Source organism: Pavona decussata, unplaced genomic scaffold (assembly GCF_977016875.1).
Source record: "Pavona decussata unplaced genomic scaffold, jaPavDecu1.1 SCAFFOLD_91, whole genome shotgun sequence".
NCBI classification, from domain to species: Eukaryota; Metazoa; Cnidaria; class Anthozoa; order Scleractinia; family Agariciidae; genus Pavona; species Pavona decussata.
In genome coordinates this window covers 986,216-1,001,939 of record NW_028145508.1, presented here as the reverse complement: position 1 = coordinate 1,001,939, position 15,724 = coordinate 986,216, and the positions used below count along the sequence as shown (strand labels likewise).

At 35.7% G+C, this 15,724-nt stretch overlaps 1 protein-coding gene across 1 annotated transcript; it reads left to right on the top strand.

The window, feature by feature from the left end:
* Positions 1-15,724, top strand: LOC146474103 (ADP-ribosylation factor-like protein 5B). The gene is made up of 9 exons (XM_085117376.1): positions 1-192; positions 5,177-5,237; positions 5,901-5,955; positions 6,859-6,951; positions 8,029-8,112; positions 8,849-8,899; positions 9,566-9,640; positions 10,403-10,428; positions 12,836-15,724. The coding sequence occupies exons 1-9, from the start codon at positions 147-149 to the stop codon at positions 12,879-12,881; spliced, it is 537 nt and encodes a 178-aa protein (XP_084973502.1). The 5' UTR covers positions 1-146; the 3' UTR covers positions 12,882-15,724.

The window sequence follows — 15,724 nt, the reverse complement described above, 5'->3', positions numbered from 1 at the left end:
GTAGTATCCATTGCTTCCACAAAATCTCAGAGAAGAGCACTTCGGAAGTGGTAGACGAAACAGAAGGATTTTAACACTTGTTCAAGCGAGAAGGTTTATTCCGATTTACTTATTTTACCATTCTAAGAATTTTTCATGGTCATGAGATGGGATTGCTGTTCGCGAAATTGTTTAGCTGGTTCAGCAACGAAGGTAAGTGTGCCGGCGTGTTCTCACTGAACGTACGTATGCAGTGAGAAATTTTGTGGCAACGATCTTCTTTAATTAATATCGGCTTTTCTCCTAAATTTAGAAATTTTGTGTCTTTGATAGTATTCGTTTATTTTAGAACAAGGAATCTGAAACGTCAGTCAATCAGTTCGACTAGAGAAGGTGGAAGGTTGTAATTTAACTTTGCCAAGCTCTTCTTTGGGCATTGATTACGAGTTTCATATCATTGACTTGAAATTAAAATGGAAAATAGTCGTCAATTTATCCAATCTTATTTTATATTGCTGTGTAATGGCAGATTCCGACGACTAGGAAATTTATACACGTATTCTCAGTTTGCTCCCTTTCTCGGATTGTGTTCATTTTAATATTATTTTTAATTTTAAACAAAGTCGTTCGGCAATGGATAAGCTTTATTTTATAAGTGTAACTTGTATTCTCAAGCGAAACAAATATTGAACTTATAATTGATCACTTTAGTTCTGCAATGTAATGGTTGTAACAATTCAGTTTCTAACTTGCAACTGTGCTTTTTATATTATCAACTCCTAGACAAGGATAAATTTATACACGTAGCGTTGAACTTATTAAGTTATTGGTGGCAAACAACCGTATGGTGTTGACATAATATAATAAAAGCCTCCTTGGCTTTATATGCCATATTTAATGCCTCCCTGAATAATACCTCCATCCAGCATTTAATAAAAGGCTATGGCATTAATCAAGATCATGCTAGTACATTGTACATTATGATACAAACAAATTTCATGAATCAGGTAACTTACAGACTTTATACACTCTGCTTTATTTATAATAACCTTTTTTGGAAGAACGTTGAGGCTGAGATAAACCAAAATTTTAAGAACGTATTAAGAACATCCCTCAGGCTGAGAGTCGATTAAAAACGTTTTTAGTATTTTGCTAATCTGTATATAAAATTAAGGTAACAAAATGTAAATAATTTAACCAAAATACATGTAGTTAAGGGCATGTTTTGTATACAATGGTGACACACATCTTGGTTTGTCATAATCACTTTGATAGGTTTCCTGGTCACGTCCGCATTGATTTACTGAAATACATGTAGTGTATACCATGTAATTTAAGAACATTTTAAGAACGGTCTCAGCTTCAAATCGCAAAAAAATGTAAGAACGTTCAGCCTCAGCTCCAAAATTAGACGTGCTTATAAGAAAAACAGAGTGTATTTGGCTTTTAAATAATGTTTTTTTTTATCTGGTTCTGTTTGTACCCTGTGAGCAGAGATCCCTTCAATCTTACCAGAAAAATCACGAAGAGGAAGGGACCTCCGCTAACCGCCTCGACTTTCCTTGATTTACTGCTCATCGACAGAAATGGATGAGCCAGTCCAGTTTGAAACCTGTGACACCAGTTTTACTCCAAAACGCGTGCACAGTCTTAGAAAATTGCTGACTTATTAGCTGCCCTCACTCTATTGTAAATACACGTGACCAGTATTTCAGAAAATGAAAGGAACATTTAAATTCTTGTGCGTAATGTCCCATATTTGAATGTAGTGTTGAACGTTTCTCTAGAAATCTTTCCGAAAAAGATGCATTAACTGCGAAAACATTTCAAAATACTTGGGAAACAATTGTTATTCTTAAAATCCTTAATGTTGTAAATATGTAAAGAAAAGTTCATAGCTTTATACCATTAATAAACTAGGGAAATTTCTATGGGAACTCTGAAATCTTGTTGGTGATGTTCAAAACTGACATGTAAATTTCAAAACTCTGTTCAAATTTCAAAAATACCGGTCACGTGTGATGTAGATTGACTGTAATACAATTTGAAAGCAAGGCTGAGGCTCGGTGACATTTGAATCTAATGCATGCTCAACAAAGAAAGTCAAGGCGGTTAGCAGAGGTGCCTTCCTCTTCCTGATTTTTCTAGGAAGATCGAAGGGATCTCTGCTTGCAGGGTATTCTGCATGCTGCCTGGTAGCAATTTTCAATCTAGTCCTGGTTCTGTATTTGTTATTTTAGCTTAGTAAGGATGCTGCAAATGCAATTAAAATTATGGCATTTCAAGCCTAAAATTAATAACCGATATGATAACACCCGGGGGGGGGGGGGGGGGGTACTTGGGTTCAGTTTTGCTGGGTATGTGCCGCTGGCCTCTCATAGCCCCTGCCCCATTATAGTCTATTTTGTGGCCAGTTATAGACCCCATCTTAGTCACTTTTGGGAAAAAGTAATTTTTGCGATCCCAACTAAGTCACTTTCTATTTATGCATCTGCTTTGTTCTGGACCGGTGGTTTTGTGCTATTGTGTAACTCGTTTATTGAAGTTGTGGTTTCAAGAACGGAATGTAATTCGAGGTGATTGTTACATTTAGTAAACAACAACTTTCTGGCTTTTTTAGCCAAGACCATTTTGACTCCCTACGTAATAGAATTTTCTTACCCCAAAAATCCGAAAATGTGCGACCCCATCCTAGTAACTCTATTGAAAATGCAACCCCATTATAGTCAATCCAGTCGTGAAAATGCGACCCCATCCAGCGGCACATCCCCATTAGCCTCTTATAAGGAAGTGCCCCCCACCCCCCCCCCCCCCAGGGATAACACCCCACAAGCTGCAGAGCTTTAAGTTATTATCATGCATAAATGAAGACTGTCTGTCTGTCTGTATTCTTACAAGAAATTACATTTTACATATCGAATTTTGACTGACAGCTGCGTCAGTGTCTGAATGTACAGTACAGTATGTTTGTGTTTTAGGTTTTGATAGGGATAAAGTTTCAACAAAATACACGTGCCAATATGCAAGGATGGTAATATCTTTTTCAGATGATCTACACTGATACATTTGATTAAGGAAAAAAAAAACATGCTCAAGTTTGATTTCAAATGTGATATGTTTGCCATGTTGGGCAAATCAGTGAACTCAAAATTCAAAATGTCCTATGTTTGCCGATGGCCAATAGTATTTTTTGTAAGGATAAACAGATTTGCAGTTGTATAAACTCAAAACCATATGTCTGTTTATCTTGACACACTGGATTGATGTGTTGAAGTATTTATGTATTGAGCTGCATAGGCGAAAGACAAATATCTTGGGCACAGGTTCCTTTAAATTTCTGAAGGGGTCCCACGTGTTTTGGTTACAAAATTAACTCTGTTATAGGGCAAAGTTGGATGCAGTGACTTTGGTGATGACTGTTGCATGCGACTTTAGTTGTGTACGCTGCTTGCATCGTAGAAAACTTTATTATAGGAAAGAAGATAACACAGAATCGTTTGTGGTTTGATCTATCATTCTCAAACTCATTAATAATTCATCAAGAGTAAACAAAGAAAATCACTACCGTGACCGTGGTTTGGATATGTGATCCTAATTACCATTATATTTTGCCAACTTTAGCCTTGAATTTCTCCAAGAATTATTGATCATTTGAGAAGCCATATCAAACACTCGAAAGTGTGTTTTTTCAGATATCCAAACACCTCGAAGTCGTTTTTCCAACCTACCTCTCAGTGTTTGGATATCTGATGAAACACACCTTCTCGTGTTTGATATATTACATGAAAAATCAAATTGAATTTATGCTGCATACATTATCTTGATGATAGCCGACCAGAGTTGATTCTAACAATGCCTGCCATGAATGGACCAATTAGAGCACAGTCTCCTTACTCCAGAGAAACAACATGATGGTGGAACATGATTAGCAACAACAGTGCACAGAATTTTTTTTTCTGGTTGAGGCAAAGGACATATAAAGCATCTACAGTATATGGAGTTTACATTTTACACACTGTACCCAACAATCATAGGCAGTTTGTTGGTCAGGGCCTGGTTATTTGAAAGCCGATTAACACTAATCCACCATTAAAAGTTAATCGATGCTTTCATCTCGCTTGTTTAAAATGGTTTAAAAGGCTAATTTCAAGCTAACGGTTAAGAAAAGTCTAAGGCAAAACTGAGGGACAAAATTTTTTGGGAGAATCTTTAGTGATTTTAATTAAACTCGCATCAAAGTTCACATTAATTCAGGATTAATTTAATCGGACTTTGAACAACTGAGCCCTGATTTACATGAAATTGTATCACACATGACAGTCACACTGGCTAAATTGGCTTGTAGATAACAGCACAAAATTTGAGTTTGTGAAATCCCCTGTGGTGAGTGTCGGTTCCTGTAGATATGTGTTGGCTTGTGGAATCGTTTGGGATATCACTAACAGTTAGTGCTGTAATACTTTGAAAATCCATAGTAAATTTTTCCATCAGTCCGCAGTCTAAAAATGTAATTTATATGCCTAAATTTTCTTTAAATATTTTATTTGTTATTCAGTTACCTGATAATTTCATCTCATTTGATAATCTCAAAGATAGTAATGTATCAGCAATATATTATTTTAGCAAAGTTTGATCCAAAAAGTGGGACATCCTAAAGGGATGTCTTGATCCTTACTGTCATTTGTATAACCATCAGTCAGACATCAAACTAAATTTTTAGCTCACTAGTCCAGTGGGTAGTAACAGGTCTGATTTCACTAGCCAAAACAATATTTTTGCTAGCTGCAACTGGTTCACTAATTTGTTTAGATGTATACTAAGTAACAATAATATTAGTGAGGAAAAATCTCCCACACTTGTAACGGTTTTTTCACTGTTTAAAAATTGCATTACTTGCGATTGAAACTTTAAGTTGACCTTAACATGAAAAAGCGCTACGCACACAAAAAGCGGCCAAACATAGGTCTTGTTTTAGTCTCTTTTCTCTTGATTTGATTTTTAATTAATACAGAATTTTCATTGCTGTTTTCATCCAGTACAGTACTCCAGTTCTTTACAATTTTTATTAGCCAAAATGGTTAGTGAGAGTTCAAACCAATAAGCCAAAACTGAATTTTTACCAGTCTGTGGCTAGTTGGCTACTTTTAGTCCTGGGCCCTGATCAGTCATTGTTAAGCCCAATTATTTTTATTCACAGAACACAAGGTGATAATTGTGGGCTTAGACAATGCAGGAAAAACAACAATTTTATATCAGTTGTAAGTATCATTTTCATCTCTGTCAATAATTTGTCATAGATCTGCTATAATACATGTATTTACATGTATTACATAAACACCAATGACATACCAGGTGAGCTTTCGCACGAAAACATGATACATGTATCTTCAAACGTGAAATAACATTTTATCTTCACATGTAAAAATATCACCATTGCTATTGTTACATAATAAAACGCACTTGCTGCAATGATTTGGTATTTCATTGGTGTTTATATAATAAACAGAACATTACATGGCCGTTTGGAGATACGAAGTTTCTCCTCTCGTGTTGAAAAAACACACACACGCTCGAAGAGAAATTTCGTATCTCTGCGCAGTCATGTAATATCCTAGATATATATTATACTTTTTTATGTTTGAATTAAACTTAAGAACATACATTTGTTTTATAAACAAGTAATAACAAATACAATAATATCTGAGTGAGCTGTTGTGGTTCAAAATTTTCCCTTTGTCTTGGACTATGGAAATGGATACTGCACAAAAGGAAAATAAAAATTAAACTGGTGTGAAAAATTTAAACCACAACATAGCCATATTTTAATTGTTGAAATTTACGCTTATAACTTGGCACACAACCTTGTTTTCTTGGTGGTATCAAGCCCTTCTGTTGTTCATTTGCGTTCCTTTTTGTTGCAGTTTAATGAGCGAAGTAGTTCATACATCTCCAACGATAGGCAGTAATGTGGAAGAGGTAAGGAACAAGCAAATCTCAGAATTTTGAATCACCTTAGTTTCAAATCTCAGGCACCTTAAAATTGTGACACACCTAAGACTACAATCATCGAAAAAATGTTTTAGGAAGGTTACTCAACAAGGCAACAGAAAGTGGGTATGAAATAAAGACAACGGCACATTTTTTACTTTCGTATGTTGAGGCCTTTGTTTGTCGGTTCCCCTTCTCCCCTGCCCCCCTGTTCAAATTATGTTGGATTCCCCACAATTCATATACACGTAAAGATTCACTTTTGAAGCTCAACATTGAAACAGGGGAGGGGAGGAAGGTCGAATCGAAGTTGAACTTTGGAATCTTCCCAAGAATTTTTTCGATGATTGTAGTTCAATTACCCCTGCACATGGACGCAAGTCCCGACATGCCCATGCCACCCTTAAATTTTTTTCCTTCCTCTTAAGAATGCTAGTGTATGCTTTTGTTTTAATTTAGGTCATAATTCAGGGGCAGTGCCTTGCATAGGACTATTTTTTATTTATGTTATATACTGTAAGTGGAGTACTCAATAAAGCTGTTAAAGTAATTAAAAAAAAATTAAAATAAAACAGTTGTACTGTACTGGTCAGCCTCCTGAGTTGTGAGTTTTTATTGATAATAAATCATTGAATGCCTCAATGGCTCAATGAATGCACTCTACCTGAAAGCTTCAAAGGAGATGTGGACTCTTGAATAATTTCTTTTGTTCCCAACCACCAATAATATTGTCAGTTTTTTTGACTTGGTTCAGTCTCATGTACAAAAGAAATCTGTTGTTGTTATTATTATTATTATTATTATTATTATTATTATTATTACAGGAGTCAAACCTAACACCTTCCCTACAGGAGCTACAGAAGACAAGTTTATTTTTGTTTTTGTTTACAGGTAGTATGGAAAAATATTCACTTTTTAATGTGGGACATAGGAGGCCAGGAATCTTTACGATCGGCATGGAATACATACTACACAAATACAGAGGTTTGTTATAATGCTGTGATCATATTGTATTCCTATGCTAAGGGTTACTCTAGAGCTGCAGTTTTGCAGAATTACTGCAAATCAAAATCTTTAAAGGAGAAGGTCACTCTAGAAATAAATACATCATTCATCTTGTTTGTTTATTTCACCACACATGTTACAAAAAAGCAAAATAAGAGTACAAAAATATATATTACAGAGAAAGTGGTGAGGAAGCCTTAGGAGAAACCATTTGGCTTTTAGAATAAGGCTTCCTCATTACAAGGTTGTTACATAATTACAATGGTTGATTGTGAGACTGTGAGACGGTTGATACAATTACAGTTGAAACAAATAGACTAATTTCGATAGACAAATTTGGAATTTCCTGTTTATTATCCTTACCTCTCCGAACAAATAAGATATTATAAAGTTTCTTTCGCTCACCACTGTCACTGGCTTATTTCGTTTCATGTCTTGTCCCAAATTTTCTCACAGATATACAGCTGTATCAAAATATTTGTCTTGTTGTGGAGTAGACTGTAGCGACACAAGTTCTTCCTCATCTGGAAATCCAGAACTGAAAGCCCCCCCCCCCCTTCCCTATGCTTTGCGGGGGAGCAGGGATGGCTCAGTGGTGAGAGCACTTGCCTCCCACCAATGTGGCCCAGGTTCGATTCCCGGACTCGATGTCATAGTTATGTGGGTTGAGTTTGTTGTTGGTTCTCGTCCTTGCTTCGAGGGTTTTTCTCCACGGCAGGTTCTTCGGTTTTCCTCCCTCCACAAAAACCAACATTTCCAAATTCCAATTCGATCTGGAATCCGAGGGCCACAGGTTTGTCAGTCGTCAGACTGTTAAGTGTCACCCTCGTTAAACAAAGTTGATTTATTTATTTTTTTTATTTTATGCCTTCAGAATTACATTCAAAAGAACCCCCCTCCCCCTCAGCCATATGCTGCTTGTGATATAGTATAGATATTTTCTGGAATCAGTTCAGTACAACAACACTGTTGTTTGCTGTTGTTGTTGTACATGTAGTATGTAACAATAAAACTTTTTGTCATTCTCTAAATAAATGTCTTTTGTCTTTTTTTTAGTTTTTAATTGTAGTTGTAGATAGCACAGATAGGGAAAGACTTGCTGTTACCAAGGCGGAACTCTATAACATGTTAAATCACGAGGTAAGGATGTTGTCTTGCACTGGAGCATGATGTTTTTGTGTGTCATTTTGTGTGTCATTCCTTTCACTGCAATGTAATACTCAGGGTGTGTTCGATTGACCCTATTCCGGAATAGAAATACACACAACGATGACAAGATATCCCTCATAAAAGGTTTTAGGTGTTACTGGAGTAAGAGACGGCTCTTAAATTCTCATGTGTCAGTGATAGTTTGCGGAATTGGCCTCCCAGATTTCTTAAAAAAGAGAAATTTAACAGCTATTCCACTTATTCTTATTCCAGAATACGGTCAATCGAACGCAACCTTAGTCTCTGCTGGGGCTGATAAGATTCAAGAAGTACATGTACCATAAAAATTCTCTATTGGTTTTTTTGTCTTCCACTCTTCTGTATCTAAGATTATAAAAAAAAGACAGGGATCATTGGATAATGCAATTCCAGAGTTTTGATTGGCTAAGCAGCCGTCGGTATCAGCCATTATGCCATTCCTGTGAAATAGTGGTCATTAAATTGTTTTCTGGTCACTCCAACTTGAAAAATGAAATCTGCAAGGTCTAGCAACATCTCTTTGTGTTTTAACAAAACAGTTTGCTTGTTAGACGTGGGATGGTTATAGCCAGCTCACCCTATCCAACATGTTCTGGTGACTTGTTAAATAGAACTGTTGAGTAATATCCTGTTTCAATTTGCTTTGCAAACATTTTGACTTGTTCCTCTTTTTTTACCATTACTTTAGGATTTAAAACAAGCTGGAGTACTTATATTTGCTAACAAACAAGATATTAAGGTTTGTTTGCATTTATAATTAGTTACATTTGTAAAAATAATAAAAATGCCAAGGTTTTCAAAGGTGCCATAAAATTGGCATAAGTAGCCAGGGTTCTAAACTCAATTTATTGTCCAATTCATGATATCAGCAACCTATTATAATGTTAAAATGTTTACCAGATATCAATTGAAGGGGTGCATGGAATAAGGCCCTAAGTGACTTTTGATGTAAGGTCAAATTCTTCTTTTGTTTCACAAGCAAATATAGGGAAATTTGGAAGGAGAATCTAGCAATTTATCGGAAGTCACTTAGGGCTTTTTTCCAGGCACCCCTTCAATTAAATTTTCAAAAATATCTTTATTATGGTGACACATCATTGTAAATATTACATGAAGTAGAACTTAAATATTACTGATCATTCTGAGCTGAAAAAACTCAGAATGGCTGCTCCTCAAACGATCCACAACTATTATATAACAGTAAAACACATCTGCTGTGTTTCTGAAAACCATCATGTACAACTGGAGAAAGAAAAGCAGGAAATATTCATGAAGGAAATAATATTATTGTCGCCGTTGAGTATTCTTAAGGATGTATTTGGCAACCTTATTACAGCTGTATTTTGCTTGGCTGTCAGTGTAAAATTTAAAAAGAGATACCCTTAACATTTTATATCCTTTTTAGGGCTCTATGAGTGTTGCTGAAATATCAGAGCAATTAAATCTTACTTCAATTAAGGATCATGGATGGCATATACAGGTAAGAATATCATTTTACTGCGCTTTGTCGGTAGTTGCAGCAACTGAAGGAAAAAAGATACTTTGACTCAGTTTTACTTTAAATCACGTCAAGGCTACATTTATATGCTAAAGTCTGTACTCTAAGTCAGGAGAACCTCATTGAGAACATTTAGACTTGTAAATCATTAAGTTGTCCCCATAAATAAATAAATAAATAAATAAATAAATAAATAAATAAATAAATAAATAAACAAACAAATAACTAACTAAATAAATAAATAAATAAATAAATAACCTTTACTTACCCTCAGCTGTGTTTATGCCACAAGTGCTAGTGGGGCCGAGCATTAAACTTCGCAAACCAATAATTTAAATAATTGAAAATAACATGGTTAAAAATCCCAGCTGGCAGGAGGCAGACCAGCTGGCTATTTACAAGCAAGGCCTGAGGAGTTGAACTTGGGGCTACTGAGAAACAACTCCAGCTGGTGGGCCCCTTATGGCCTTTTTAAAGGCAAACCTGTGTAATGAATCTAAAAAGCAGTTTGATATGGCATTTCACTAGTAAGAAAATGCTTCTTTTTCTTTACAATTTTATCTAAAATGCTTTTATGAACTGATATTCCACCAAAATGAGCCGTTGGGTGCCTCTGTCTATGTGTGTGCCCATTTTGCATTAAAAGGTCCTTGAAGAGGTTAATTTGTTAGTGGTTTTTAAAACAATTAGAAATTGCGTAGAATAACACTCTTACTAATAATGCTGTTGACTTTGTTCTTGCAGGCGTGTTGTGCACTCACAGGGGAAGGGTAAGTCAAGTCTTTTTTTTTTCTTGGATGATGATCAATGCATGCAGTTGTTGATAGAAAATGTCATGTATTTTATGTAATGTTTAAAACACGAGCAGCAGTGTTTTATCGAGATTTAAAACCATGAGGTGCAGCCAAGTGGTTTTAGACCCGATAAAACATGTGCTGTGAGTTTTTTGAACGGCTTCAAAAACATTCCTGGAAAAGCGTGTGTCAGGAGAGTTCATAACAATGATGCTTTTGCGAACGTTGGAAATTAGCATACGAGAAAAACAATTAAACACCGCATACTAGTAAGGAGGAGATTTTATCGGGTTTTAAAACCACTGCACATGATGTTTTATCGACCATTTGATAAGTCAATGGGCTTATGAATTATTAATAATTTTTGGACTTTCTTGAGTGATCAATCACATAAATTTAATCATCACCAGGACGAGGCATGCTACAAGTTGCTTCTTCTGAAGAACTATCCAGCTGCCATTTTAGATCTGCTACATGTCACTCATGCTCCAAAACCAGTTATCCGGCAGGGGAATTAAATCAATTCAAGTGACTTGGAGAAAGTCCTACACATACATCACCCTTAAAAATTATAAAACATTGCATGATGATTTCGGCTAGTCACAAAATGCCGGGGTTTTAGATTAGGCTTTTAGGATGAGTGCAGTATTGGTTCTCACTGGCTGAAAAAAGTATTCTTCTTTACTAAGCAATGAAGAAACTTGTTTCAGATGCTTTAAGTAGCCAGCAAATTCAAGTAAACAGGTGGTAAATTTGGACCAGTTATGAAACCACTAGTGAGAAAATATGTTTAAAAACCCCACCCACCCCTGTCCGATGATTTTCATTTAAGCTACACTGTACTTGTGGGGTGTTTCTGGGTAGATTAAATTCATCCAAGTCATTATTACGCGGGATGCCCTGAAGGGGCATACCGTGTCTAAAAACGGGTCGATGTCTTTTTTTTTTTTTTTTTTCTTCCTCGTAGCTACAAATCTGTATATTAATTTATTCATTAAACTCACCCCTCTCCTACTCGGGATGTATTGTTCTGATTGTCTTCAACAGAAGCAGGCCAATCAAAATCCATTCTTGTCGCTTACATCGCGAGGGAGGGGACCCACTCACCCCTACCTGTGTGACGTCAATGCATCATTTGATCTATTTATTAAAAACAGATTAAATTTGGCGCCATATTGTTAACATGTTCTGGACTCAAGTGTGCTGTTTTCAAACGGAAATTTCACCATTTTGAAGCGGCAAATCGAAAGAATAACTTCTAAGAAGCACCCGACATTTAAAACGGTGGAAATTGGTAAATTCCTGGCAAAGGAATCGTGCTTTGTTTGACAGTCTTAGACCACGACGCGAGACTGAAAAGAGGTCATTGAGAAGCTTACGCTATCGCAATGGAATTCCCGCAATTTCCCTTGAAACCCTGAGTAGCGTAACACAAGGGAAACAACGTAACGCAATCGCCGTGACTCAAACTATTCCATTAGCAAGGATAGTTTTATCAATCGGCGAAGCATACAGTTGGAATAAATGAATCAGCCCCAGCATCACGCGTAATGCCAGTATAGCAGGCATCTTGTTCATGAGAAATTCCTGCATTTACAGTTATAACACTAGACGTAAAAATTATTTGCATTTACCAAACACAAGGCTTACTCTAGGTAAGCATACCCTTAGATTTTCTGTGTCTTTAATTTTTCTCAATCAATCAATCAATCAATCAATCAATCATTAATTTACCCATGCAACTTCTAATGAGCTAAAAAGCTCGCTCAAAATATGTAGATGCTGAAAGAGTATAAAGAAAAAAAATTGCAAAGCCTAGATAACTATATCTGTAAAAACTACTATAAAATACAAATAGGGACTATTATAAGAACTAATATTGCTAAAATAGTTAAATATTTACATGCTAAATTTAAAATGTTTCATTTCTTTTCATCATTTAAAAACTTTGAAAAAAAGTGTTGCCTTTACTCAGGATGTTAGCAACTTTATATGTGAAAAAATTCTTGATTCTGTTGAGTCTAAACCTAGGCAGACTAAGATTAACCATCTGTAGTAAAGGAGACCAGTGCACTCCCAAATGATACATGCATTATTAATTTTTCTTTCCTTCGGGTTAATAATGTTACACACCTTGTTATTAGTACTAAAAAGATTATTCTTAGCTTCTATGTACAGTAGCTTGAGAAATTCATATTTTATATTTTGTAACTTTGATATTTTTTATTAATTTTAGCATTGTAAATAGTTTTATTTTTTAATTTATCATTGTAAATTTTGTAATGCAAGGTCCCTTGTCTGGATACCAGCCTTGTTGCTGACTGGGTCGTAAATAAACATGCTTCCTTGCATAGATTTTACTGATGTGTTTTTTTTTCTGCAGGTTATATCAGGGACTAGAGTGGATTACGAATCACATTAGGAAGTAAACCAGCTGGAAAAAATATATTTAAGCAAATGTTCTAAATTTATTTTATATAAAAACCATTGAATTTTATACAGAAATGAATGTACAATAGCAACTGTATTTCATTTATTGCTCTTCTGCAGATACATTTAGTCAAATCTCTTTTCTTGGGAGTTAGTGGAAAAAAAAAACACCGCTGCCTTATTATTTAAGAAATAATTATCATTTAAAGTCGGGTGCTCAGCTTAAATCAGGTTGCGGATTCTTTCTGTTTCAAGCTTCCTTCTAGTTAAATTAATGGCGATGTGTGTTTACAATTTTTAGCAAATTATGAGATATATTTAATTTTTACAAACTTCTAGAAGTTAAGGTGCACGGTAAAAGAGGAGTGTCTAATCAAAGAAACGATTGTAAACACAGCTCTCCACCAGTGTGCGTGAGGTCTGCTTGCAGGAGGCAATTTTTTCATGTGAAAAGTGTGACACCCTTTGAGGATTAAATGCCCTCCATGAATAAGTAACCCTTCAAAGGAGCTGAGTTTAGTAATAAATCACGAGGGCATCAGCGCCTATATCTGAGTAAATATATGTGATGATCACATCCAGTCAAGATCAATGTAAATAGTACATTATTTTGATTTGCTCATGGATGAATGTATTATTCCTTAGTATTACAAAATAATTTGATCAATATAACAGTTTTTGACCTGTAAATTATTCGCAAGACGTGTTAGGGTTGCATTAAAAATTTTGCAGGTCAGAAATTTCGTAGAATGGACAAATAATGGACAAATTCTCCTATCTTGTCCCCATACTTTTCTTATAAAAGTACTGTGGAGGAGGTATTAGAATGTCAAGAGAATTCACCTTGGGTGATCATATCCTTAATTCTGATAACATCAGGGGTTGAATAAGCATTGATATCACAAGGAGAAATTTAATGCTGATCACTGTTTGGGCTTGAAGGGTTAAAAACTGAAAACTTTGACATTTTGATGTTGTTGAGTGCTAAGGACAACACCCCAAAATAGCTTTTATATTAATAACTATTTTCATTCCTCAATAGGCAAATGTTTGTTTGCTTGTTGAGCCTAATAATTAGGCTTCAAATTAGCCTGCGTAGCTGTCTAGATGTCAGGCGAAGGCCAAGTTTGGATAGCATACATTTATAAATTTCACGGTTTTTGGAAGCAGATTGAATTTCTCCAAGAATATTATGCAACATATCACACTGATATTCACCCTGATTACTAAACGTAGCATGCTCTTTAAGGGTGCTTTCCATTTGCCAGAACTGGTTTGACAAACAGAATGTACCAATTTTAAGAATCCACTTTATCCTAGTCCTTCGAATTTCTTCAAAATAGCACGTACCATTTTCGGAGTGATTGTTTTTCAAGATTTTGCAGTACCATCCCTTCAAAATGATGCTTTGCACACTGGCCAGACACATCAGCCAGTTCTGGCAAGTGGAAACCACTCTATGTTTATGGCGCCCATTATTTTGTTCATAGCATATTGCTTGATACAGTGTATATGGCAATGAGGCAACGCAAATTGTAAACAATGACATCAGCAAAGATTCTCCTTTTTCAGTCATGGGCATTTCGGCTTACAGTGGCTAAAACAATTTATTTATTTTGTTTTTGTTTCACCTTTTTTTGGCGTGGTTAACCCGGGCACTCTCCCTTGTCTGTACATGAAATCATGACCAATGGGAACATGGACCTTAAGCAGCTAGGCTAGAATATGCGACCAAAGTTGTTTGAAGCAAACAACTGAAGCCCATAAACACTTCAGGTAGTTCTTCTTCAGTTCTGTTGTCCTAGGATACACAGGGCTGTCAATAAGGGCCACAGCCTGGGAATTTTCCCTACCTATTATGACTAGGAAACCCGGCTATTTTGACATAAGAACAAAGCATTGGCACCACTAAGGGAAGAGCTTGCCACCCATTTCAAAAACAAGCGACATCCCTGGTCATGTCTTTGATTGCCGCATCTTCTGTATATATCGCCTTTTCCCCACTAATTCTTATGTTTTTTCTTGCCATTTTGAGCATTACTTAACTCGGTTCCAGTTCCACCAACAAACACATTTGAAGGGCTCGGGGCATAACCGACTTATGTCAAATTTCAGATCACTTCAAATGTTGTTTAAGCTCAGATTCACTGGAGTTTCTGCATGTGGTCATGAATTCCCTAAGGAAACGTTGCTCCAATGTTTTAAAATCTGCTGTTTTGTGCTACATGTGCAATAAAAACATGATTATGGGCAAGATTTCCATTTTTATCACAAACGAAGCATGAAGCAGCGGATAAACATTGGAGCAGCGTTTTCTGAAGGAATTCAAGGCCACATTTAAAAACTCCAATGAAACTGAGCTAAAACAGCAAAACACGATCTTATTTTTGTACATGATCGTTTAGTCTTTTATATCTTCGAAGATATTAGCATAATTGTTTGCTATCTGCAATTCGAAGTTAAATAAAGGTTTTTTATTATTATTTTTTTAGAGTGGTTATGCCTCAAGCCCCTTTTTTTCCCATTACTCATGATGAGATCCCATGTTGCAGGCTAATATGGTTAGAAATTTATTAATTAATGCAATTATCAACCTGCATGTTCTCCTAATTGTACCCCATATATTTGGTATGGCACTCGTTGGGAGAACTTCCTCTGTTGTGATTATTTTCTTTACTCTCATTACCTGTCTGTTTCATCAAGTAGTGATATTGTAAGGAGAATTTCGAGGCTGGTCATTAATTTAATAAAACTTTTACACTGTTAACCAACAATCTTGGCCCTCATGTAGAAATTAAGTTCAATAAACGTTGTTAAGAAGTCTCTACTGACGATTCTCAAA

Bases quoted from the DNA above. Each gene is read 5' to 3' on its own strand.
- LOC146474103 (XM_085117376.1), top strand. From the start codon at position 147: ATGGGATTGCTGTTCGCGAAATTGTTTAGCTGGTTCAGCAACGAAG. The intron at 6,952-8,028 runs GTTTGTTATAAT...TCTTTTTTTTAG, and splicing joins CATACTACACAAATACAGAG to TTTTTAATTGTAGTTGTAGA. The intron at 8,113-8,848 runs GTAAGGATGTTG...CCATTACTTTAG, and splicing joins ATAACATGTTAAATCACGAG to GATTTAAAACAAGCTGGAGT.